This window comes from Pipistrellus kuhlii, unplaced genomic scaffold (assembly GCF_014108245.1).
Source record: "Pipistrellus kuhlii isolate mPipKuh1 unplaced genomic scaffold, mPipKuh1.p scaffold_m20_p_27, whole genome shotgun sequence".
NCBI lineage: Eukaryota > Metazoa > Chordata > Mammalia > Chiroptera > Vespertilionidae > Pipistrellus > Pipistrellus kuhlii.
The window spans coordinates 771373-799012 of record NW_023425526.1 but is presented as its reverse complement, the minus strand read 5'-3'; the positions used below and the strand labels follow the sequence as shown (position 1 = coordinate 799012).

Sequence of the window (27640 nt, the reverse complement as noted above, 5' to 3'; positions counted from 1 at the left end):
AGGCCCCAGCTGGTCAAGATTGCATTAATTTTGGAAATGATGATAAGATCATGTTTGAACTTCTATACCTACTTAACTGGCACAGCTGACTTTTGCCTGAGTCCTGCAGAGTACTTCAATATGTAAATTAATACAAATCAATCAAAATGACCAGGACGTTTTTACTACATTTTTACTGTTCATTTTTTTAAATTCTAAAATAAAGTGTTTTTTTGAAAGGAGTTTATTAAAAAGCTTCGTTTTCTGGAATGTTACACATCTGCAATAAATAATAAATACCATTGCAGCAGTTGGCTGCCTCCACTTGCATGCAAAATAAATGAATGCATTCGGTGACATACATCTGAAGAGTGTAGTTCTTGTAATTTTCACAGAAATCAGGAACAACTTTTCAGATGATGGAAATTTTACCCTCTGCTGGAAACCCGGAAACACAGCTTGTAACACGGGGCTCTTGCTGAGTCTAGCGTGGTTAGAGGTGTTCCAGGACTTGGAATTCCCCGGAGCTTCAGTCTCCAGTAAGGCCGACCCATCAGCCTGTTGTGGGAGAGTTCGCTAAGTGAAGTAAGCCAGCCAGAGACAGACGGATACTGCATGATCCCGCTTGTATATGGAACCTAATGAACAAAATAAATTGCCGAACATCAACAGAAATGGTTCTGGCATTGAACCCTGAGGAGGGAAGAGGCTGAGTGTTAATGGCAACAGATCAAGAGAAAGGCATCCTCTGGGACTCGGACCCTGCACAGATTTCCCCTGAGATTAGTGGGTCCCTGGACTTGCTGTGGAGAAGATGCTGTCTTTATGAGTCAAATGTTTAGTCCTGGAAGAAGAGACCAAAGTTCAGATGCTGAGAGAGAGGTGGGGATGGAAAGTCCAGGCTCCCATTTGCAATGACATTTGCCTTAAGCAGGTGGCATTCTAGCGGCCTAGGCCTGGCAGGCCACGTGGGGGTGTGGCTCGGTAAAGGGAAGGGTGGTGGCCTGGGAGGAGCGGAGGGCTCCGTGGAGACAACAGCGCGCTCACTAGGGGGGATGAGGCACCGCCGGAGAGGAAGGCGCTGAGGAAGAGCGGCCCCTCTTCTCGGGCTGATGGTGGTCATTTGGTTTTCCTCTGATGGGAAGGGAACTGATGACCTGGCATTGGGTGGTCCCGTAAAAGATGATCCGTGCAGCCCTGGCCGGGCCCCGTGGCTCACGCACCAAAAAGATTGCAGGTTCGATCCCTGGTCATGGTACGTACGGGAAGACAGCCAATTGATGTTTCTCTCCCTCATCGATATTTCTCTCTCTCTATCCCTTCCCCCACTCCTTCCCTCTCACCCCCCACTCTTGCCTAAGAATCTGTAAAAACATGTCCTGGGGTGAGGATCTTTTAAAAACTAAGGGGTGGGGGGGAAGAGATAGAGAAAGATGGCCAGTGTATTTCAGTTGGTCTGTTATGTGCAGGAGGTCCTGCGGGTGTCCAGTCCTTTGCAGTGTGAGAAGGCACAGGCGGGCACGCAGGCAGGACCATCAGAGAGCTTAGCTAGCCGTGATGTGCACCGTGGGGAGCTGTTGGTTACCTTCAGGCTGAAAGGGCTGGGGGGTGAGGCCAGCGCTGTTAAGGAGGAGCAGCTTCCTCTGCACCTCTCACTTCGTACTGGGAAGTGATCCCCTCCCCTGACCCCGGAGCGGCAGGAGTCCGGTGTCTGCCTCACTGATTCTGGCCTTTGACTGAAGCAGGTGAGCCAGGCTGCACAGAGGTGGGGTTAATACACTGGTTCTCATTGCTGCGCCCCGCACGGCCCTCCCTTTTCTCATAAAGCCTCCTTTTTGCTCTCCCTTTGCACCCTGATGGCTTTGTGCCCCCTGCCGGGCCCTCGGGGGTCAAGAAGCAGACAATTGCATGCTCGCTAAGATGCGAGGGCTGGCCGGGTTTCAATGTTTCCCTTCTGTGGTGTCTGCATTTCTTCCAGGGGCGAAGACATCCTAAGCCAGAGGAGTGACTCTCTAGTGGTGGAATTTCAGTCGTCAACCAGCCGATGCAGGAGGTATTATTTGGGGCATGGGGGCCTTCTCGGGACCCCAGATCACCCTCCATGACCACCTGCCTGCTCCATGTCGTCTTCGGCCATGTCGTACATCATACCCGTGTTCAGTTGGCATGACCTGGCTGAGGACAGCAAGCATATGTGTGGGGGTCTGTGTGCATGAGGTCTGAGGCACTGGCCAGGGAGGAAGGTGGTGCCTGCGATGCAAGCTTTTGTTTCTTACTGCAAATGCTGGTCTGGGTCCAGTGAGACTGACGTTCTCTTGGTAAAAGCCCACATCGTGTCCATCTGTAGTGTGAGTCACGTGTCCTTAGACTAAGAAATCCCCGTTTGAAATCGTAGAACGTCCGTGAAAGCCGGGGTTCCACGTGTGCCTATCCACAGCGGGCCTGACCTGATGCCCTCTCCTTCGGACGGGAAGCGGTTCTGGGAGAGTGTCTTCGTCATCCCGGGCCTCCCTTAGGCCATTCAGGGCCTGGGGGCGCCCAGAGGGCGCTGGTGCCGGGTGTAGGCGCTGTGGGCCCTCCGTTGGCCAGGCTGTGGCTCAGTCTCTCTTTGTATGAAGGCCACTGGTTGGACTCCCAAACCTAATAACTCGGGGTAAATTATTAAGGACGAGTTAAAATGCTAATGGCTACATGTTCTGTTGTTTTTTCTCCCCCAACACCCCTCACTCTTACATGTAACTGCAGGGCTCCAGGTGCTCTCACAGCCTTGCCCGGAGCGTTTTTAGCATCACCATGGAGACAGCGAATTTAAAGTATATTCTGGCCACCTGGGCAGAGCTAGGAGGATAAGCAATATATATTTTATGATTATTTTATTTGTGCCCTCTACAGCTACAGGACACATATATCCTCTTTTTTTTTTTTTTTTTTTTTTTTACCCAAGTTCACAATTTAACTGAAAAGTCGTTTATCCTTACTATTGTCATAGCTTCTTTGGACCCACAGACCCGCTCATTGTTAATAGTTACTAACAGTATTTGCTATACATCGGACTGTGGCACGGAAAGCCAATGCGAAGCCCTTTCTTATAGACTGTCTTCATGTTTAAGCATGTGCCCCACACCGTGAAACAGCCCTGCTCTGTAAGGAAGACGGGTGGCAGGACGGGGAGAGACGGAGTGTGTGTGCTTGGTCATCACGTCATTGATTCGGGGAGACCTCGGTCAGGAGGCGGTTGTCTCGCTCCATCTTTGGCACCTGCCCGCCCTGGACCAAGTGGGAGCTCTAAGCACAAGGATGGCAAGGTCACAATCAAAATGCTTCTGCTGGGAAACGAGGCCGGTGCTTATTCTGAGAGACACATGGGTTCTTTACAGCCCGCAGTGTTAGCTCTGTGCCTCCACAGGCCGGGTTTCTCCAGCAAGCTGGAAAAAAAACAACAATCAAAAATACAAGTGTGTTCCCTCCTTTCACGACTCGGGTTCCGTCCTCATTATTAGTTACATTAGGCCCTTTATTTCCCCCAATAGGGGGAAGGAACACTATTTCTTCCTCAGTCCTCCCATTATCTGGTGTCTGGTCACTTCATAATTGCATTTTAGGAGAAGAGATATTAATTTTCTTCAACAAAAGGCCGAGTTCCTTGATGACACGCCATAATTCAATTTCCGCTCTCCCCCTTCGTTGCCCGTATCCCTTCCTCCTGGCACATTTTTCATAGTTAGGAGGAGTGATAGTGTCAAATATATCAAAAGGAAGAATTGATTCAGTCCTAGTTTGACGACTTGACTGATTAACAGAGATCAGAAGAAGGCTCGTAACTGTGAAAGCCTCTGCAGCATGGAGCTTAACAGCTCTTCAGGGAGCCCGTTAATGAAAGAATCACTACAGAAACAGCCATGCACGGGGAAAAAAGAAAGGAAAATACAGGAGCATGCCCACATAACACTCGGGGGCCATGTCACAGGAGGAAATGTGCCCGTGATTTCTATTTACACATTGCAATAATTACCGTCTGCCTTAAGAGTCCTCTCAGCCTCCTCCTGTCAAAGTTGCTTAGACAGTTCCTCCTTCACACGCGCACAGAGGTCTAGCGCTGGCTGGGGCTTGTCCTCAGGACTTTTCTCCTCCCGAAGCTGCCATTATCTGACACCCGAGCCCTAGCCCGCACTGCTTGGTTAGACTAGCTTTAACCGGATCCATGTTCTTGTCGTCATCACCATTTGTCCGTGAACCAGACTTCTGCACGTGTGTGAATGTCATGTTGGACTGTAGCCTTTAATTTTTGTGTGTAATCATTCTCTTTTCTTTCTCCTGATGCAGTGTCTACGAACCAGATAGAAATGTGCTACGGAGGAAAGAACGAGAAAGGAGAAACCAGGAGACCCAGCAGGATGATGGCACATTTAATTCCAGTTATTCCCTCTTCAGTGAGCCCTACAAGGTAGACGGTTTTTCGTTGTTTCTCTTCACCCCTCGGCACCTCCAACCCCGGGATGACCGTCTTCACCAGAAGAGTTGCCTAATCAAATTCCAGTCAGGTTTCTGCCTGTGCAGCTGAGGGAAGGCCACCTCGCCACTAAGAATGGGGGTCTTCCCCCTCAAATCTTGGTGTCAATATTGAGATCTGCTTGCTATCATTTTTATCAATAACATACATGTCCTCTCTGCATTGATTTTCAAAGTCAGCGCCACTTGTTATGTTCCCTAAGGTTAGAAACAAACACAGTTCCGAGAGGTTGGGTTCCATATCTGTCACCCATGAATCATGCGGGTACCAGGGTTACCTGATAGGGCCAATAAGAAAGAAACTGTACCAAAGGCCAGAAATGTCAGCACTCTCCCGAAGTGGGACGTCATCCCAGGAGCTCAGGCTGCACGGAGCTTGTGTAGTTTAGACTCGTAGCTTCTTGCATAGTTAGCCTGTGTGCATTGAAGCTTCATTCTATTAATAGCTTCTTCTGCCTGCCATTCTGGGTTTCTGGCAGGAATGATTACATAGTTAGAACTTGGAAAGGGAACGGTTGGAACCAAATCTGATTTTTCGGAAAAGCTTCCAGTGGGACTATGAAAAGGCAAAAGTCCCTCCTGGAGAGCCTCCGTCGGGGCTGCTGTGTGTAGGGGCTGGCGTGCGTCTGGACGTCCTCACGGCTGCACAGGCCCCGGGACGGGCGCCTTTCCTTGCGGCCCCGGCCCCGGCCGGCCCTCTGGGTCTGGTGTGCAGCGAGCGCTGACGGACTTCCTCAGCAAAGATGGTTTAGGTTTCACCTCCAGCTCCCGTTCTGCACGTGGCGGCCCCGGCGCTGTGGTCGATGACGGCGCCTCGCCGCGGTGTGCCGTGTTCCCGTGGCCTCTAACGGCAGGCTGTGCTTTTCTTTCTCCAGACCAACAAGGGGGACGAGCTCTCCAACCGGATCCAGAACACGTTAGGCAATTACGATGAAATGAAGGACTTCTTAACCGACAGGTCTAATCAGAGTCACCTCGTTGGCGTTCCCAAACCTGGGGTTCCGCAGGCCGCCGTGAACAAGATCGAGGAACATTTTGTTGCGGATTCCAGAGCCCAGCCCCAGGCCTCTGCGGTCGGCAGCACTGCATCTGCCACGCCAGCCGCTGTGCCCGCGCAGCAGAGCAAGAGGGGCTCCGTGGGCTGGCAGAAGGCTGGGCACCCGCCCCCCGACGGCCCACCGAGAGCGAGCAAGCGCGGACACAGGCTGATCGATCTCACCAGATCCGCTCCGCCAAAGAACCCGAATCAGAAGCCTAACCACTGTGTGTCCAGCCCCTCTTCCTCCCCCCCTTCTCCTTCTTCTTCCAACTCAGCACAACAGAGCTCTCTCAGGACCTTGCTTGGCGATGGCGCTGGCAGGCAGCAGCCGCGGGCCAAACAGGTGTGCAATGTGGAGGTGGGTCTTCAGACCCAGGAGAGACCCCCCGCCATGGCAGCCAAGCACGGCGGCAGTGGACACTGTGTGCAGAACTTCCCTCCATCCCTGGCCTCCAAGCCCAGCCTGGGCCAGCAGAAACCCACCGCATACGTGCGGCCGATGGATGGCCAAGACCAGGCTCCCGATGAGTCTCCGAAGCTGAAGTCATCCGCGGAAACCAGCGTGCACTGTACGTCCTACAGGGGCGTCCCGGCCGCCAAGCCAGAGTCCACCAGAGCCAAGGCCAAGCTTTCCAAGTTCAGCATCCCCAAGCAGTCGGAGGTGAGTCTTTTCTCATGGCTACTGCAGGCATTCTGGGTGGACCTGCGTATTCTGGCGGCTGAGGATTCAGTGCCCAGCTTTCTTTATTTCAGAGTGTGACCGCCTTCACGTGGTAGGATTAGTAGTAGTCAGTGAGGGAGGATGTACGCATCAGTAATGCTTTCTTACTGTTTCACACTGATTACAGGCAGACTTTTTAAGTTCCAGCAAATGTAATTGTAGGTGTGTCCCTGTTAGTTCAGGAAGGAATATCTCCTTGAATGAGTTCAGGGGATAGTTTGTAAACAACCAGTATTGTGGAGATATTAAATCCTAAAAACGAAGGTACTTCAGGAACCATAATTTTCGGTATGTGAAGAGGTTAATTTTCATTAGTACAATAGTTCAGATATTTAATATTTTGGTCAGTTTTGGAATGTTCCAGGACAAACTTTACAAGGTAAACAAACTTCTGAATGATTTTGAAAGTAATTGTTAAATGATTAAATGTTGATTATGGTAAATATTCAGATGTCCCATCTCTATTATAATATTTAAGATCCAGGTTCATTGGTGTTAATTAATAAAGTGAGGACGCTTTGTGTCCCATAAAAATTGTCTTAGGCTATAGGAAGAAAGTGAAATATTTTAGCTCAGATTCTCCTAGTTTGCATTGTGACTATATTCAAATGTGAAGATTAGATGTAAAGAACACGAATTTAAAACAAGCAGATCACATAGTCACAGAGGTAGCAAAGAGGCATGACTAGTAACTTGAACAGAAATCTGGGTGGGAAATGTTTTGTCTTAGAGAAGCATATCTCCTACTATATTTCTAATTGATGACAGTTGTCAAGAGCGCAGGAATAAGAAATATGACTGCACATGTTTTATTTTACTGTGATTAAGGTGCAGTAACTGAAATAGATGTGTGTTCTGGAATGTTGAACTTAGAAACTGTTCAAGATTTTCTTTTCTTTTTAACATATTCTTTTCTAAAGATGGAGTAACACTGTTGGCCAGACTAGTCTTCGTGTCTTAATTTGATCTCATAACCAAATGAAGCAGATGATTTAATATATCTTCTTGATTGCCCTACAATGCTGATCTTAATCATTTCTGAGTTATCATCTCAGAAAGCACCTTGCACCAGTTGGGAGGCCAGTATCTTACCTAATTAGATAAGACTTCCTTCTTTTACTTAGAGGCGTTTACCCGGGTTCTAATGAGGAAATTGTACCAGGGACCAGTAACATTTTCTGATAATTCATCATGATGGACCTCAGAAAATATTCCTTAGAAATTAATAGAAGCAAAAATGTAACTTCTGCAAGCATTTATGTTTTTAAAAGTTTATAGGAAACACACACGGATCCCACCTTACAAAATTGAATTCATTAAGCTTTTTGATTTTTGTTATTACTGTCAAATGACCCTGTAATGGCAACAAAAAACATGGTTTATCCTTGAACAGAGGTGACTGCAACCATCAGGAATCCCTTTATAATTTCAATCCCAATTGATTCTTTGTTAAAATTATTTTTATGTACCAAAGAAACTTCAGATTTATTCTGTAATAATTTATTTATTTTGGAACCCATTGAGCTGACAAAGCTCGGTTATAAGCCAGTGTTTGATCAGCCTTATGCAAGTAATTAGAGTTTGCATCAGGTTTTTGGGTATGTCATTAATAACGTGGACACTTTCAGGATGCCCTTGCAGGAGCCAGATTGCGAATGACATACTGGACTGGTGTTCAGTAATCTGAGCAAGGGGGAAAGGCCTGGGATAGAGTCAGCCCGACAGAAATTGGAGCTTTTATGCAGGAAGTTTCTCACTTCCCCCACATGTAATGACATACGCAGTCAGCTTGCTTCTTCCTAACGTTCTGTGCTGACCACTTCAAAGAGGGCAATCATGCATTGATAGACAGGAGGTAAGCAAAAGTGTTGTTGATAGGACAAAGTTGTAATGGGTGGATTTTTCGGGGAGGGAGAGAAATGCAGTCTTTATTTTAATGGAAAGCATTGCATGTTATGGAAAAGATGGTAATTTGAGTATTGTAGTACTGCTATGTTTAATCAGCCCACTATACGTTAACAAAATGGCTCTTTCCGGTCAGTAGCATGGTGGTAGTTGTAAGTAACATTACTCAATCTTCAAACTCAAAGGTTTTTTTGTTTGTTTGTTTGTTTGTTTTTACATTACTCAAAGAAATTAAGAAATACCTTTTGGCAGGTATAACATTCATTGTTTTTAGGGAATTCCATAAAATCCACAATCTTAACAGAAAATGAAGAATTTTACCAAACCAATCAGATTTTACTTTTGGGGGAATACTTGCATTTATTTTTTGTAGAAACTAAAATGATTTTAAGACTAAAATATCTTCTATAAAGAGTTGACTTATCTCCTGTGAAGCAGAGAATGTTTTTTTTTTGTTTGTTTGTTTGTTTTTTTTTAGGGAAATTGACAGAAGAAATGATCTGAATGGAACTTGTATCTTGATTATACATTTTCAGGATGTTAGCTGTTGACAAGGCTTAGGGCAGTATGAAGAATCTGGGGGCTAAAAGGAAGTGTTAGGTAAAAATGACAAAGACAGGGAAGGTGCAGATATAGCTGTATGATGTTGTGTAAGCACTTTCCTCATGAGAAGAATCAGGTCAAGAACAAGGTATACTGATGTGAAAGGTATTTAAAAAAAATCTAAGATGTGGTCACTGCCTCCAAGAAATTTACAGAAATTGAATAAATTCAGTGCTAGCACTTGTCTTTTACTTTGTAATTTCTGTCACTTGAAGTCCAAACTAAATTTAATACCGTCTGTCTTGCCCTAGGACCATGGTCAGCAAACTGCAGCTCGCGAGCCACATGCGGCTCTTTGGCCCCTTGAGTGTGGCTCTTCCACACAATACCACACCACGTCCTGGGCGAGTCTATTTTGAAGAAGTGACATTAAAAGAAGTTTAAGTTTAACAAATTTGGCTTTCTAAAGAAATTTTAATGGTTGTATTGTTGATATTTGGCTCTTTTGACTAATGAGTTTGCCGACCACTGCCCTAGGAACATTCTCTCACCTTTGTAGTTCTTGTAGTAGAAAAATATTCTGCTTTATTTTTTTTACAATAGAGAATTAGTGACTCTATTTTGCCTGATTTTACACTTGTACATTCTTCATTGGTCCCTCACAACACCTGTACTCTGCTGCTGTGGTGAGTTATTTCTTACAATTCTTTAGTCCTCAATAATAGGTAAATTAGTGTAGAAAAATTTAGTGCAATTTGATGTGGAAGTTAAGGATCTCAAGGGAATTCCTTAACTGATACACCTGCCTCCTAGCTGGTTTTCCCCAGCTCAGTTTTGTGTTTAATGAAAAACATGTTTTTGTTGTTGTCGCTGCGTCTTTCACTCTCGATGCCGCCCTCAGTAGGTGAGCCCTCCCTGGGTATCAGGGAGGTGGCTCTGTTAGTGAGAGTCCAAGAACCTCACGGGTGACCAAGACACGCGTCCGGCGTGACATGTTCCAGAGCCGGGCACCCTAAATGTAACTTCCAATCAAAGAGAATGACTTTTTGTCTCACACACAAACACAAAATTAATGTTTTGCCCTTAACGTGTAATTCAAGGTTCAGATGATGGGGGACTTTATCTGGAGGGCCGGGTGCAGGTTTTGTGGGACCTAAAGTTGACGTTGTCTTGGTGGTGGTGGGGTTCTCTTTAGGAAAAACAGAATTAAAAATACCTTTCTCCTGAAATGTTTACAAGAACATATAGTAGCACATTCCTAGGGCCCTCCTGGGCCTTGGAGAAACCTCTGCTCCGGAGACCCTGAGGCTGACGTGTCACCAGCTTTTCAGTGTATCTGTCTTTGGCTCATGGAATAATAATACATTATTATTTAAATGATAACTTTAGATGTGAAAAGAGTGCTTCATAGTAGCTCCAAGCTTCGTAGAACTTAAAAAAATAATGTCTAACGCCAGGTGATGTAGCAAATGAGACAACACTGAAAAAGTCTGGTCTGCCGTGCCACAGAGACAGCAGATGGTCTCACAGGCTCTGGAACATTCGGCAAGATCCGTCCCAGCAAGGGCGCTCCACAGCCCACAGGCTGGCCGGAGCTGTCAGTAATGGCAGCCGTGAACTGGAACTGCTCCTGCAGAGGCTCCGGGCTGAAATGGAAGCACTTGGAAAGGGAATGAAGGAAGGAAGCCAGGAGAGAAACACACACGAAAGTCAGTGAATCTACTATGTTTGAGAAGTTTTCGTCATGGTTGAAAATTCACCCATAAGAACAGAGTAACCATAATTTGGTTGATCAGAATTTTATCTGTTAAGATAAGTAATTAAATAGCTGAAGACATGTTGGTTAATCATCGCATTTTCACAATGGGCATTTTTAAATCACCATTTATACCACCAACAGGAACAGAAAAATAAAGTACCATGATTCTACAAAATGGCTTCCTAGAAAAGCAATTAACTGATTTTTTTTTTTTTTTTAAGTTCACGGAAGATAAATGGTGTGAGCTTCCTATTTCCTGTCACTCTTGGCTACCTTTGTATGAAAATGGGTTTCTTCCACATTAAAGTCGGCAGCAGCCTATGGGGGAAAGGCATCTGCAGAGCAATGTGTCATTACACATTCAGGCCAGGCTACAGCTCCTCATTGCATTTGAGCTGCTTGGTGTTTTCACATCAGCCATGCTGCTCCTCCCTCACTGATATGAGGGTGTGGGCCAGCCTGGAGTTTCGGTTTCCCTGTCTGTTATGGACTCGTCCTCCCCACCTGCCTGGTCACTGTTCCCCTTCACCCACCGAGACAGAAGCCACGACATGCAGCACAGTGTGGCTTAGCAACAACACGGATGGTTATGCTCTGCACGCCTCCTGTCCCATAATGCACGTGCTCCCTTCTCTAACTGTGAACATGGACAACTTGTACCGTGTGGTCTGAGAAGAGGGACTCAAAACTTGGATCTCAGGTGTAGAACGAAAGCATCTGTTTTCTGAATTGGGGAAGGGTCATTCTGAAGGTCATTGTGAAGGCTGGGAAATGGATACTTGCCATATTTTTTGGTACTTTTATGTCTAGCCAGTGGGGCCCTAAAAGATAAAGCACTTAATCACTTAAAAAGTTGAAGAATGCATATTAAAATGTGTCCTGTCCCACGCCCTGCCTCTGGCTGCGTCAGGGCAGCATCCTGGCTGTAAGGTAGGAGACGGCTGGAACCGGCCCCCAGGGGAGGCTGTGAGCAAGCCCCACTTCATTTTTCCTGATTGTTTTTCTCAGCTCTCACAGAGCTTTCTGTTTTTCTCAGCTCTCACAGAGCTTTCTCTCGGAAAGCATCTGGACAGGTTACAGCTGTTTTCCCTTAAACTGCAATCTTGTGTGTGGACTCCAACCTTGGAGCTAATCAAGAGCCTGAGATATCTGTGTGTGGAGCCACTTGCAGAGATGACCTTCGAATCAGCATCGCTCCCACCCTGGAAGTGTCACTGGACAGCCTAGTGGGAAAAGCCGTGCGTCTGTGTGTGTGTGTGTGTGTGTGTGTGTGTGTGTGGTTTATCATCCCTTGGTTGGAAATGGTGTGTGAGCACAGGGGGAGGACCGCTGCCATGCAGACCAGCCAGGACAGGGCTCACACCCTGGCTGTACCTACCACACGGTGGGAGGGAGTTGTTTAACTTCCAGGCCTAAGTTTTCTCAAGTGAGAAGGGGAGAACTTGATCATATGTGCTTGGCAGGGTTATTGGAGGGAGGAGTAGAGGACACAAAGTATGTAACTTGCTTATAAGCACTCGATAAAATAGTAAACATTTGGGAAATATCGGCTATGTTTTGCTTACTAGCGATACTTCTGAAACAACAGCAGCAAACAAAATATGGAGTTGAGGGATTATTGGAAGTGGTTTTGTGTGAGGCAGAGATGGGGTGGGAGGGAAAGAAAAATGAAATTCTGAAAGTCCTTTTGTGTTTGTTAGAAATAATGAAGTCTTTGAAGACACAGGTGATCCCGGATCACTCTAGCAGAGCCTGAGTATCCTGCGTCTCCCTCATTGAATGCTTGGCCCTCTGTGATTTTATGACGAGGCTGAGATAGGATTGTCATTCTGTGTAGCTGGCTGTTCTGAGCTGTCTTCTCTATGGACCGTGCCACACTTGAGCTGTGTCTCAGTTAAATGTAATACGGAACCAATAAGATTTGGGCTGAGGAAAATGCTAAACATTCCAGGTAGTCGGTACTTGGGATGACTCGCTGAGATGGAGCTCTCTGGAGCTACCAAGTATCGATGGCACGCGTAGCTGGGCTGAGCTGAGCCTTGCTAGGCGATGAACATGGACTCCCCTGCTGCTCAGGATCCGTCTCTCTGCCCAGATGGCCGGCTTTCCAGCAGCATGAGGAGTGCTGATTGTCTGAGTTTGACTCTCACTCCATGGCGCCCGGTGACCGGCTTTATGTGAGATGAGGAGTCACGGTTGCACCGTGATCAGTTTGCGCTGCTATAAGGAAGCACCTCCCAGTGGCTGGCTTAGAACCACAGGAATGAATTGTCAGAGGCTGGACGTCTGAAAACGCGGTGTGGGCAGGCTTGTTTCCCCTGAGGGCTGTGAGGGAGAGCCGGTTCCAGTCTCTCCAAGGGGCTGGAGAGGCTGTCTTCTTGTCTTTGCCCTGTCCTCCCTCTGTTGTGGTCTGTCCAAATTTCCCCTTTTGGTAAGGTGTTAGACTGCATTAGGACCCACCCTAATGACCTCATTTTAACTCGATTACCTTTGTAAACACTCTATTTCTACGACACAATTCAGTGCAGTAATACCCATGGGTAGCATTTTTATGACTGCTTAATACCTTAATATGTAATACTGCTAGGACAGTGACTGGTGCATAGTAAGCACTCAGTGAAATCCACAGTAATAATATGGATTATAATCAGTATAATTATGTTAGCTCTGTTTGCTTTACACTTAGTTTCTATTGTGCTCAGCTCTAGATGCTTTGAGAGCTCGGAATCCAGAAATTGAGATGAGGAGGATGAATTTCGATAAAATCTGAGTGCCTTAAAGGCAAGGATTTCCTTTTGGTTTTACTTCTTAGTAACTGAAGCATTCCTACCTGTGCCTGGCACGGAGTTGCTGCTCAGCACAGATTCACTGAATTACTCCGTTAACTTAAGGATGTGAGTGAAGGAAGACACTCCCCTTGGGCACTGACCCCGCTCCTTGGGGGCTCAGTGATCCTGCTAAACCTCTATGGGCAGAGAGGAGCCGTCCTTCTCACCTGCCACTTACAGCTGCTGCAGAGAGAACCGGGAGCCACACTCACCGGTGTGCGACCCAGCCTGTGGAATAAGCTGTGCCTCTGCACTGACCTCAGGCCGAGGCTCTGCCTCGTTTTCCTGGTTCTCTGCTCTGTGTTCATAGGAGCCGCCCTGGCTCGGGGCAGCGTGCCCAGTGCTGTGTGTGTGTGCTGCCGCAGATGCTGTGCTCTCTGGCCACATGGCATGCGCTGTCAGAAAAGGAGATGGTGGGAACAGGAATGGGAGGGCTGGGCCCAGACCTTCTGATTGTGCCCCATGGATTACATTGCTGGGGGCTTACAGGAGCCTGCAATGCATGGCGCTCTCAGAGGCCCCTCGATCCCAGCGGGTCCTAACTCCCAGACGTCCCTGGGGCCTCTTCTCCGCAGGTTGTTACGTGCTTCACTGACCCGTTTATGTCACGGGGTCTGTTTCACTCACTCATAGAATGCATTGTTTCATAATTGATGCAAACAGAACCCACATCTTTATCCAGAGCTCTCTTTATCTGTTGTCCTTCAGAAATATCGCTGGTTACATAGCCTTGGGGTCCACAGGGTCCTTGGCCTAACTTAATACACAGTAAGTGGTTGGCCCCTTATCTCGGACACAGAAAGGTGAACAATGGGAAATAGATGGATGCATTTGGCTATTTTTGCAAGCCCTGAAAACAAACAAAGGCCAGCCCCGCTAACCACTCAGTGCCTAAGTATGCAAATTAACCTGTGATCTTTGTTGGGTTAATTTGCATACCCACTCCTGATTGGCTGGTGGGTATTGCGAAGGTACACTCAATTTGCATCTTACTCTTTTATTACTGTGTACCTGAATATACCTGCAAGACTTCCAGCAAGCTTCCCTCCCACCACTGCCACCTCTGTCGCCCCCCTCCCACCTCTCCAGCTGCAGCAGGCTGGGTGGGGCTGGCCTTGCTTTCCACTTCCTCTTCCTCTTCCTTCTTGCTGTCTTCAGTCTTCACTCCTCCCTCCCTCTCTGTATGCAAATTAACCACCATCTTTGTTGGGTTAATTTTCATACTCACTCTGATTGGCTGGTGGGTGTGCCTTGTATAGCAAAGTGATGGTTAATTTGTGTATTACTTTATTATGTTAGGGGTGTGTGTGTGTGTGTGTTAAGTCTAACATATGAAACCATAAAGAATTAGATGAAAACTTTTCTATCTGGAATTTATTTTGGTATGTTGTCTTTACTTATTTGCTTATTTTTTTCAAATAATCGAATCTTAGCATAAATTATAAATTAGTCCATCTTTTCTTTCTAAATTTAGTAAGAAAGAAGATTAAGTACTTACTCATGGAATTGTGGTGTTGCTATAAGTAGGGATCCTATAATACAATTTCTTGTGAAACTAGAAATCTTAAATTGAAATTTCCATCTTTTCTTCAAGGCCAAGTTCTGCACCTCTACAGTTGGCTCCAACTATTGAAGAGCTTCCCTTCTGTATTTCTATTGTGTAATGTTTGTTATATGATGTTATTGTTTACTTTTCTCTGTGTGTTCTGATCTCACCAGTATTGTAAGCACTTTGAGGATAGAATGCCCTTTCCATTCACAATTACACTGTCTTCTAGAATAGGGTCCTATTAGATTGGTACTGAATTATTTTCCCCCTGAGGTCTACAGATTGAATTTCTGCACCTGAAAAATAGAAAGACAAGTCTACTTTAACTTGTTTGAAGGATGTTAGGTAAATCAGTAACAAAAATAAACAGTAAACACTAGAATGAAGTACAGGCATAGCATATAGTCTGACCTGGCTGCTCTCCATCTACTTCCTGCTACTTCCTAGGCATGCCATTTTCTTTCTTACTTTTCTCCCTTTGCTTATGCTCAGAGTTGCTTCCTTTCCTAGTTTGCCTGCCAGATTCTTCCTCTAAGGCTAGTTCCCCTTATAATGAAAATAATGATGCTTGGACGGTAGAAAGTCACCACTAGAGTCGCTCATTGTTAATATATTGGCATTCTTACTTTCCATCTTTATCCTTCATATTTTTCTATTTACTCATTGTTTTCCTGTTAACAAGTTACATGCTCACTTATATAATTTAAATAATGAAGAAAAATAAAATTTAAAAATAAATTCACATCCCACCATCCAGGAAAAATAAATCACAAATATAAGATGAACTTCATTTACAAATAACATTCTCTCCGTTTTATCTCTTTCTCTAATGTTTCTTTGGTTTTATCAGATTTGGAGCCTCACACGAGCTTTGATATACACTGAGTGGCCAGATTATTATGATCTCTCAATGCATAATAATCTGGCCACTCAGTGTATATCCATCTAATAAAAGAGTAATATGCAAATTGACCATCACACTAACACACAAGATAGCCAGCCCTATGTGGTCAAAGATGGCCACCCTCATGTGGACACAAGATGGCCACCACAAGATGGCCGGCAGGGGAGGACAGTTGTGAGTGATCAGGCCAGCAGGGGAGGGTAGTTGGGGGTGACCAGGCCTGCAGGCTAGGTGGTTAGGAGCTACCAGGCTGGCAGGGAAGGGCAGTTAGGGGCAATTGGGCTGACAGGGGAGCAGATAGGCTGGCAGGGGAATAGTTAGGGGGTCATCAGGCAGGCAGGCAGAAGCATTTAGGGTCAATCAGGCAGGCAGGCAGGTGAGCAGTTGGGAGCCAGCAGTCCTGGATGGTGAGAGGGATGTCCAACTGCCTGTCAGACAGGCAGTCAGCTATTCCTCGAGGGGTCCCAGATTGGAAAGGGTGCAAACTGGGCTGAGGGACACACACCCCTGCATGAATTTTATGCACTGGGCCTCTAGTATATACATATTAGAGACCAGGTGCATGAATTTGTGCAAGGGGGAGGGGGTTCCAGCCAGCCTGGCCATGGGGAAGGGACATGGGCGGTTGGATGGCCTACCTACTGGTCGAACTCCTGGTCAGGGGGACAATTTGCATATTAGCCTTTTATTATATAGGATATACACTAAGTGGCCAGATTACTATGCGTTCAGAGATCATAATAATCTGGCCACTCAGTGTATATTCTTCCAAAATGCCCATCATGTTACTTTTTGTAGATGGTTTGCTCTTTCTGCTTGAATATCTAAAAAATGATTTCTTTAAATTTTGCAGTTTAACTAAAATACATCTCAGTGTTGAGTGTTTCCTAAAACATGGAGTTCTCTTTCAATCTTTCAGGCTCAGTTCATTCTTTTAGTTCAGAGGAATTTTTATATTGTATTTGCACATGATGTTTGCATACACTGTTTTTGATTTGACTCTGAAAGGACTTACCTTATGTTGGATCATCTTTTTCTTTTGTATTGTTTTGTTCCTTTTTAATTGCTTTGATCTATATTTTTTTTCAACTGCACTCACTGCAATTTTCCTGAGCCTTTTCTATATGTCAGTAATTCTGTTTTTGGTGTCAGAATAGTTTCTTATTATCTGTAAATTTTTTTTCATTATTTCAATCCCATGATCGTACAGTTTTGTTTAAAAATTTGTGTCCCCAGTGATTACTTAAGTCATTCTCTTTTAAGAATTTACATTTTAATTCTCATTTCTATTTAATTAACTATGAAATTAATTCATTGTCATAATTGAGGGTTTTGTTTTTCATGAAGAAGTTAAAAATCAGACTTGACTCATACTACTAAATTTTTTCTTTTAATGGGCATTTTCCAGTACAAAGCATCCAGAAAAAGAAGCATCACTATTAGCTATCAATTAGAGCTTGGTGCTGCCTCATATGATGAATTCCAAAAAACGGCTTAACAACAAGGCAAAAGCTTATTTTTCTTTCATTAAAATCTGAAGTGGTAGACTGCTTTTTTCATTGACATCCTATCATGGATCTGGGCTTCTTCCACACACACCTCTCCCACCCCCCACCCCCCATTGGTTCTGCCATTTATAGGGGTGTTATGAATATCCACATGATCCAGGATGATCCATGTTCCTTTCTAGTCCGCAGGAGAAGGGAGGGGTGGGAAGGTTCAGTCTGGAAGAAAAACAAACCACATCCTCTCCTATCCTATTTGCTGGAAGAAGTCACCTAACTATCTTAGCTTCAAAGAAGGCTGAGATATATGTATCCATCTGTATGTTGGGTCACTATATGTCCAGATAAAATTTTTATTATTATGGAAGAAGACATGAGTAGATATTGAGGAAAACGCAGCAGCTATAGCACCTATTACTTTATATCAATGAGTATATAATTTAAGGGTTTATGTCATGATCTTTCTGAGCCCTTCAAAGAAAGGAATTATCTTCCCCATCCTTATTCTCTCAGTACCTGAGTTCAACATATATTAAATGTTAATACTTTTTTGTTGAATTGCAGCTTTGAATTAAAATGACACAATGAGTGTAATTTTCTGATTTTCTGGAAGGATGGGTTATATAAATTTATAAAGTGTTTTAGGACATCCTCGACATTTTTGACAAAAGGGAAAGGCTCCCATATTATATTACTCCAGTTTGAGAATTGTTCCTGAAGTCAGTGATAGCTGCAAAGGATATGAATTTAGTGGAAGTAAGTATAGTAACTATAGTCATTATTATAGACTCTTCTTACTCAGTATGAAAATGTGTTAGGATAATAAGTGGATTCCTATCTAAATTCATGAGTTCTCTTATGACATTTGGGTGAAGCCCGAAATGGATTAATCATTTTCTGATAAAATTTCTTAAGCTATGATTTCTCTGGTGACCACATTTAATTAGATATTTTAAAAAAACTGCTTATCATTATACCAACAGGTTTTTTTTTTTACTGCATTTCCCCCCCTGAGCCGTATTTCACAGATTAAATTGCTAGCAGAAGTAAATAAATAAATAATTTAGTAAACCATAATATCCTTAGATTAGAAATTAAAAGCAGGCCCACTTTTTAAATGAAAAATAAATATTTGAGCTTAAATTTAAAGGACAGAGGTAGGTAAGATAGCATACATATACATACATTCCAGTGAAAATAAATTCATTTTGTTATTCCAAGTACTGTTCCCTTCCTTCTCTCCCCCCACACTCCACCAAGAAATTGGCTATACTTCTTTTTAGTGGAAAAAATTCCATTTAACCTGCAAAGGCTGAAACATTTTGTGCTGAGCTTCTGAAGGTTTTAATTAAGACTTGGTTTGTCTTTTCCTTTTTTAATTCTATATTGGGGTACATTGCAGTAAGATTCTCCAACTCCCATGTAATGACACCTGACTCAGCCCACTCACCCCCAAGAGCTGGAATGCAGAGGAGAGACTTGCTGGTCTTGTAAATGTTGAACTGTAGAGATTAATTTAATCTGTTCTTTTAACAAGTGGAAACCACAGAGATTGATCTGGAAACCCCAGATGACCTTTTTGTGCAGACCAGAGCAAGAGAATTCCTGAGTTGCCTAAAGTACTGAAATCCAATATGGAAGGAAGATCAACAATTGTCAGATTGCCTAAAGGCATAAAGTTTGTAAAGGGTTTTATCTTTCTCAGTTCTGTTCTATTTCCCCAGAGCAGAGGATATTTTTAGGAGAGGTTCTTTTCCCCTCCAGAAGTTTCCTTAGTTCCATTGAATTGGCAGTGAAATGATTTTTACCTTTCTTGTCTTAATACTGTCTCCAAACATTTTATTGTGGAAAAATATGTACCATAAAATTGACCGTCTTAACCATTTTTAAGTGCACAGTTCAGTAGTATTAATGTATATTCCCGTTGTTGTGCAATAGTATTTCATAATCCTTGAGGTTTTTATTCTCTCCTATCTGAAGAGAATTGTAAAGCCTGTTACATCGTATAATACTGATTTTTAAGTATTTTATACCAAAGTGATAATAAGAACGTCATACTGGTCTATTAAAGCAGCATTCTGTGCAAGTAAGTGGCAGCTACTGGAATCTTTCTTGAGCTCAGTAATAACTGCTGCTCTGTCTTCCTTTCCCCGGTGTCCGCAGCATGAGGGAGAACAGTGGTCACGCAGGTCTGACACTGGGCACTCCTTGTTGACTGGCTCTGATGGGTGACAAGACCATTGTGATGTAGGATACTGCTTTTCCTGACGGCCCTTCCAAGGAGTCAGGCTAATTGCATGATGCTCCAGTAAAACTCATTTCAGCTACATCAGGGGGGAAAAAGCGGATATTGTTAACACTCGTATATCAGAGCAGTGAAAATTAAAAACAACATTTTAAAGCAGTGAAATGTTTTTCTAATATCTGTTAATTATCTTATTCAAGTGAATTATATTATTTGCATTTTCAAATGCCTTAGAAATAAGTAAAATGAAAGAGAGCATCACATTTTGAACTGATTTTCAACTTTCTAATTTCATATGATAAAAAATAATATAATACTGATTAAAATTCACAAATGGACTTTTCAGGCATCCTTTCAAACCTAAGTCCCTGATTCTTTCTTTCTTAGTCTTTACATCACTATTGGGCTCATGCAAGCAAAACTAATTAGTGGTAAGACGAGTCAATTCTCTTAACTGCTCTAGTCTTCAGGTGTACTTAGTTAGACCGTGTTCTTTCCAAACATATTTTGATGAGTTGATGTACCAATGACCAAAGTAAAAATATAAAATAGAACATTGTCAGGATCAGCTACATTTTGTTCTAGATAATGTAAGAGAGAACCTTTTACAATAAACATTACAATAAAACCTTCACATTACAGTGAAGTTACAATGAGAACGCCCTAAGATTATAATATACAAGTGTTGCATGTCCATACAGTTGAGTAATTAATTTTATGTCTTATGCATTGAGATATTGGTATTCTGGATTCTGTGCTCTTTGTCCCTACACTTTTTCCTAGGGGTACTTTATCCACCCAGTGACTTCATATATTATTCTCTCTGATTACAATATGTACCTCTAGTCCTGACCTTCTCCAAACCTGTAAAGCCGTATTCTTCCTGTTTTCTTGATGTGCCCACATGGGTGTTTCAGCAGATGCCCCGCACTGAAAGCGGGCAGACTGATTTTCTTCGGAGCAGAAACTCTGTGTGTTGGTCAGAGGAGGGCCTTGCACTGGGGCTCAGAGCTAGAACCTTGGAGTCCTTCTCATTCACTGTGCTCCCAGCATTCCACTTCTACTCTACCATTAACCCCTTGAATCTCGTCTCAGAAAGTCGCTTAGTGGGATCCCTCTCCCCCATGTTTCCTCACCTCTTGGCTTCTTGCCATTAATTTCTTCCCACTTTAGTTCAACATCCACATCGCTGCCAGACATGCACAGCTAAAAACCTGTTTTTTAAAAGGAAGAACTAAATCTTGTCATTTTACATTCTCACTCCAGCAGCTCCCTTCTCCCTGGCTTTGCTATATCAGCTTTCAGTATTCCCCATGGGTAATCCGCAGGCCAGCGATTGTGAGGCATGTCAGTAGCTCTGTAAAATGGTGTTCAACTTCAACTGATTTTTACCAGATGTATGTTAGGAAGCCCCAAAAGGAGAATGCAGGATGTAACATTTTCCAAACTTACTTGATCACAAAACATTTTTTTTTTTTTTTTTTTGCAAAGTAACTCATGGAATCAGTATTCTGAGAAACATATGCTAGAAAATACTAATTTTCTGGAGGCTGACAAATCCAGATCCTTGGACCCAGCATACAGAACACTTCACACTCTTGCATACACTGGCCTTTTTAGCTTTGACTCGTGACACTGAGCTAGGGACTCTGCGCTTTAGCCTCTGGAACTACATTGCTGTCCCCCGATGTGCTGTGTAACTTCATGCTCCGTGCCTTACAGTCAGTTCCTCCAAACCAGAAATCTTCTGCAGTTGTCCCTAGACCCGCTGTGAGTGGAATCATCTCTGTGAAGCCTCTACTCCTCATGGAATAAGCTGCTTTCTGTGTTCCTTCACAACACTTCTTGTCTTCGTATTTGTTATGTCTGTCTGTCCATCCAATCATCCATCCATCCATCCATCCACCCACCCATCCATCCATCCATCCATCCATCCATCCACCCACCCACCCACCCATCCATCCATCCACCCACCCATTCATCCATCCATCCATCTATCCATCCATCCATCCAATCATCCATCTACCCATCCATCCATCCACCCATGCATCCATCTACCCATCCATCCATCCATCCATCCATCCATCCATCCATCCATCCATCCAACCACCCCTCCATCCATCCACCCATCCATCCATCCACCCACCCACCCATCCATCCATCCACCCACCCACCCACCCATCCATCCACCCACCCACCCACCCACCCATCCACCCACCCATCCATCCACCCACCCACCCACCCACCCATCCACCCACCCATCCATCCATCCACTCACCCACCCACCCATCCACCCATCACTCAGATATGTTTCTGTAAGCGCACAGCTGTCTCCCCGACAGTCTGGGCTCCACGTCAGGCCCGCACCTTGTCTTGTTCATCTTCACGTCCTTGGCACTGAGTCCGGTGCTGAACATGCAGGTGCTTCACAAGTTAATGCAAAATTAAATGTTAAAAGCTTTAAAAATCACATATCAATTCTTTTCCCAAAGGACTCAATAATGTTTTATAAGCACGCATTATCTCAGGCTAGAGACTGAGGAAGTGACATACTTTATATCTTACACCCTGTCAGAATTCTTCCTGGACATTAAGTTCTTAAATACCAGACAATATATTTTTTAAATATATGGATAGTACAAGAGAGCCCGTGGATGAAACCTTTGTTTGGAGTGGCAGGTGGTCAGTAGAAAAGTGTCCATACTCTGAGTGAACAGGAATTTGAAATCATAATTTGAAATCATAAAGTCTCCTTAAATTCTGGCCATAAAGGAGTTCTTTAAACAAATGCCCATTGTCTGGTATGAGCAAAAGTCCCAGTAACGTTGAGAATAAATCATAACTGAATGAACCCTGCGCTGGCCTGGGTCCCCAGCTTGATCTCAGAAGGACGTTAACGGAAGCACCTGTGGATGGATCTAAAGTAACACTGACCTCACGCACCAGCTCTGATGTGCCTGCCTGTGAGCGGAAGCAGCGCATGTTTAAGCAAAACCCAGTGTTCAGTTCCCTTCGGTGGAGAGTCTGCGGAGTGTTTCGTTGTGGTAGATACGAGTTCTCCAGGGCTTTCGCTTACAAATGTGAACACACGTAGATTACTGCAGTGACTGAGGATAAAGTTTTCCACATCCCTTCATTTAGGTTTAGTGGCTCAGCATTAATTACTGAGTAGGATCAAGCTATCAGAATGCAGCCTTTGCAACCACGTTGCAATAGATGAACAGCCATAAAGAGAGAGGTCAGAGGCACCTCCTTTTAGGGTAAAGAGGGTCTCTTTATGCCTTTGACCCCGGTTCATGCATTGATGGCCGCCATTTGAGAAGTGCAGCTGTGAAGCCACTTAGGCTAGAGCGTGCGTGATTGTGTTTGTAATGCTCAGCCTTTTTGTTTCCCAAAGAACGAACGGGGAGGAGAGCGCGTGGAAAACACCGCCCTGTCATCCTTAGTAAGTTGACTTCTCCAGGGACTCCGAAGGCTAATGCTTACTTACAGCGTCATTTCAGCTTCTGAGATGGTGACTCTGAATGAAAGCTCCCCCACTGTTAGCCCGCCATCCCGCAGGCCGAGTGCCCATGGGTATTTTCGTGGTAGTGTGTTTTCAATCTGATTTTGGTATTCATACTCTAAGGCACTAGTAGGTCAACTTGAGTGGGCACTGTCTCACATTTCTTTACTTTTACATAACCTATTTACATCTGTGGATTTTCATGAGGAATGTTTTTCCTTAGGTAAAACAGTGTAGTAATACCATTTTAAAAATGCGCTTATAATCGCATTTTACTGAAAATTATATGTTTCGAACTGCTTCTTGGCTTTATAGTTGTGATAATGAGCTACGCAATGAAAATTTATTTAACGTTCACGCCTTTTGGGAGGAGAGTCAATTTATGTATTAGACGAGACTACCGTGAACGTTGTGCTATTAATTTAAATTTAAACATTAGGCCAACTTAGTCACTCAAAAAAGTGCTTATATGTTGGACATTGAAAATCATGAAGTTCTGTGCATGTCTTGTATATTATTTTATAACTTATTTTACATTGTAAGCTTTTTTGGAGGTACAATTTATAGAGAAAATAATCCTTGAAGAATTTTTACAAAGTGAACACATGTAATCATCACCCAGATTAAGAAGTGGGGTACCACTAGACCCCAAGAAATCCTATTCTGTCCCCTCCCAGAAGCACCCCACCCACCCAGTAGTGACCACCAGCCTGACTTCTAAAAGAAAAACCACTTTTGCCCGTTTTTGTACTTTTTATGATTGGCTTCTCATTCAACATTGCATTCGCGGGATTCATCAATGTTGAGTGAATTGTCAATTGCACTTTCTCGATGCAATGGACTGGCATTCCATTAATTTGTCCTTACTTATTCGTTTTTATTATAATTTTACCATTTCATTAATTTTATTTCTCTGATTTTACTGCACACCAATTTGCCTTTTAAAAGGTCAAATGGTATTCTTTTTATTGCATGTGCATGCAATCTTTTAAAACATAGATGAATGAGGCAGCAATAAATTTAGCAAATTTTATGAGTAGAAGAAACTGGTAGCACATTTTCATGATTTGAAAAGAGGTCATGTCCATGGCAGTCCATTGCAATTCTGAATATGTAAAAAGAAAGCGAATCTGGTAAAAGGCCAAAATAAATTTAGTTGCAAGATGATGACAGAAATACAGTTGTGCTTAAGGTTTGGACGTTGCCTTACACTTTATCATTGATTGGATGACATTTTTAAGAGAATCTTTTAGAGCAAAAAAGGTAAATTGGTTTGGTTTCCCAGTACAGAATTTTTCTACCCTGTGAATGCCTCACATCTGTGTATTTGTTTTGCTGCAGACATAACCAACAAGAGTTTAGCGATGAAATCTGTTCGTAATTATGAGAGCAGCTGTTGGAGGGGTAGCCATTCCTCTCCCCCTCCTGACGGGAGGCTGCCTGGTTTGCTTACTTTCGCCAGCATTTTTCAGGGTTCCGAGTGCAAAAAGGGCCCCTTTGTGCGAGGTTGCAATTCGTTTTCTGTCTGAGAGCCAGTGCAAATGGACTCAATCTGCACAGCAGGGCGGTTTTATCTGTCCTCCTCGCGCACTGCAAGCTGCCCTGCCCCTCTGCTCAGCACCAGAGACCTATAAAACCATCCAACAAATGAGGGGGCTGTTAAGTGTTCTGGCAAGACTCTCAGACAGCCACGGCTCGTGTGAATTAACTGGGTCTCTCTGGTGGTGGCAGAGCTGGACGCTGCGGCGCTGGAGCAGAGGATGTGAACATACTATTTTGTTTTCGGTGTTGTAGACTTACTAACACACCTCTTTCTGTTTCTGTTGAGCAGAGGATGTGAACATACTATTTTGTTTTCGGTGTTGTAGATTTACTAACACACCTCTTTCTGTTTCCGTTCTTTAGTTATTTCTACGGCCATGGGCTGTAGCATATTATTACTATGCAGGTGACCAACACAACACAAAAGATGCTCAGCCCGGGCCTTCACAGAGGGTTCTGTTTTAGTTCTCTGGGTATTTCCCTGCATACTAAAATAAGGACTTCGGGTGGAATTGATCTGGAAGCTGAGTGAAGAGGATCTTTCATAATTTAATTTAAAAAAATATATATATTATTGATTTTTTACAGAGAGGAAGGGAGAGAGATAGAGAGCTAGAAACGTCAATGAGAGAGAAACATCGACCAGCTGCCTCTTGCACACCTCCTACCGGGAATGTGCCCGCAACCAATGTACATACCCTGGACCGGAATCGAACCTGGGACCTTTCAGTCCGCAGACCGACGCTCTACCACTGAGCCAAACCGGTTTCGGCCATAATTTAAATTTTTGACTGAATTTAAAAACTTCATAGGTTTCTTTCAAGTCAGAAATCAATAAATTTTTCGCTTGGAGATGATTGATACTCATATATCAATTAATACCCATATATCAATCTTAGATGCTTTGTGCATTAGTTTGAACTCTCTGTCATTTCAACTCTAACCACAATCAACCGAACACTTGAAGCTTGACATTTTTATTATTTATCTACTTTTAAAAGAATGCTTTATTGATTTTTAGAGAGAGAGGAAGGGAGAAGAGGAAAAAAAAGACATCAATTTGAGAGCATAACATTGATTGGCTGCCTCCTGCAGGCCCCTACTGGGGATGGAACCCGCAGCCCAGGCATGTGCCTGACTGGGAATATAACCAGCAACCTTTGGGGGCACTGGAGGACAACCAGCCCATTGAGCAACACCGTTCAGAGTGAAGCTTGGCATTTTAAATATTAAAGGCATCTTAAAAAGACAAGGTAAAACTCAAAGTGCATGGAGCTTACTCTCCACCAGCTGGAGGAAAACACTGGTACAGTCTTTCGTTTTATGTGATGTGAAAAGGGAAGGCCTTCTTCTTTCTCGCATTTGAAAAGCAGGGTATTATAAGCGCTGTGCAGTGGATTTCTTCCCAAATTAGTGAATTAAAGCTAATTGCCCTGCCCCGCCGGCACTTTGTGGAGCCGCTGGTACCATTGCAGAACCTTTCAGGGCCCGACGCCAGCCTTCGGAGACGCCTGCCCGGCAGCACTCCCTCTCTGATCTTCAGTAAACGCAGGCCAGCAGGACAGCTGTGTGAGCACCTCAGCCCTTTAACACCTATTTCACACAGCCAATGGGGGAAAGTGAGTTTTTCTCCCTGGATTGTCCAGGTAAGCTTATGTTTGTGCTTCCTGGCCTTCGGAAGTGAGCGGGTCTGCTCTGCAGTCTCCCTCACGGGTAAGCCACCCCGGGCCCTTGTTGCCTTGGCCGGGTTAGCAGAGGTTTTGTCAAGCATTTGGTATTGGTTCAGGAGATACGTATTGAAAACATTAACAGTAGTGATAAAGAAGACATTTACAAATAATTCACAAGTACTCGTTTGGAGGAGGGGAAAAGAGAGGCGATTATTATCCTTTATATGAGTTATTGAGCAGCGCGCATATTCAAGGTAGAGGGAGGGCCTGTGCTTCCCTCAGTCCTGCTGTCCTGCCGCTGGGGTAGATGCGGGGAAATGAGGCGGGAGGGAAACTGGGTCTGGCTCACTCTTGTGCCAAGTTCTTCTCACTAAGATTTTATCTAATCTTTAAGGCCGAACCCTTATCAGCCCAGACCCATGAGTAATGGTTTATGGGCTGAGACTTTTCTCTTTATTAGAGATTTGTGGATGTCCAGTAAATAATAAAAATGTCCAGCTTCCTATGGATGCCTGGTCTCATGCTTGGAGTGTGCATTGAACTTGTAATTGTGACAAAGATTGTCCCGTCCCCCAGGGAGAGGACCTGTGTGTGGCAATTACCGGAGTAATTGCAGGTGAGTGAACACAACTCAGAAAGCCAGGAATGTTTTCTGTTTTGTCCGCTTTTGAACCCTGTCTTCAATTAGGAAGTGTTTTGTTTTTCTGTCCTTTCTGATTTCTGTATTATTTCTGAGCCTAGCTCTCTTCTTGATTGCCCGGTTTTCAGTTTCATTTTGAGTTAAATACTCCATGTTTCCTGCAGATTTCTGGTAAATTTAATATCCTGGTCCACAGCGTGAAGGGAGACCCAGAGTCATTGGGAATAATTCCAGTATCACATGCCAGCGTGAGGCCGGAGCCTCGGGGAACTCGGGCCCGGCGTGTTTTTCTGTTCTGTGTGGGCTACTCTGGTTGGGTCACCTTAGAACTACAAACTGAATTTTGGGGCATCGTTTGGGCCCAGACCACCTCTGCTTGCTTGTGTGTGGCTCCTCTGGCCTGAGGAAGAGCCAGATGTAATATCTGTGGGGCCTTGCCGGGCCCTGACACCATTAATAGCAAAAAACTCCAGAAATTACTGGCATTTTTTGGTCTCTCGTACCTGTCAGTCAGAGGCTCTCTTTTCCTGAAGGTCCTAGTGATGTTATATTTTAGGTGGTTAACAGTCAGTGGAAAAGTTCAGCACATAAAATACATCTATTGTAAATGGACTGATTTCCAATGACAGCTTGAAGTTCATATGAGAAATGACATAGATAAAAGTTCATGTTCATTTGCATTTTTAGAACATGATCCAAGACTTAAAGGCAAGTGATAAACTGGGGGAACATTTGCAGTCTGTTAATATCCTTAACACAAAGGACTCTTTAAATATCAAATAGGAAAAAAAAATCAC

General features: G+C 44.0%; 1 protein-coding gene across 2 annotated transcripts in view; it reads left to right on the top strand.

Annotated features, from left to right (window-relative positions):
* AFF3 (AF4/FMR2 family member 3) overlaps nucleotides 1-27640 on the top strand; it is a 459937-nt gene that overhangs the window by 89021 nt on the left and 343276 nt on the right. The window contains exons 3-5 of one of the 2 annotated variants that reach the window (XM_045587243.1): nucleotides 1958-2032; nucleotides 4303-4423; nucleotides 5364-6188. In XM_045587243.1, coding sequence (XP_045443199.1) covers nucleotides 1958-2032; nucleotides 4303-4423; nucleotides 5364-6188 — 1021 coding nt within the window. The remainder of the gene's footprint in view (nucleotides 1-1957; nucleotides 2033-4302; nucleotides 4424-5363; nucleotides 6189-27640) is intronic. The other variant, XM_045587244.1, reaches the window with a different exon arrangement.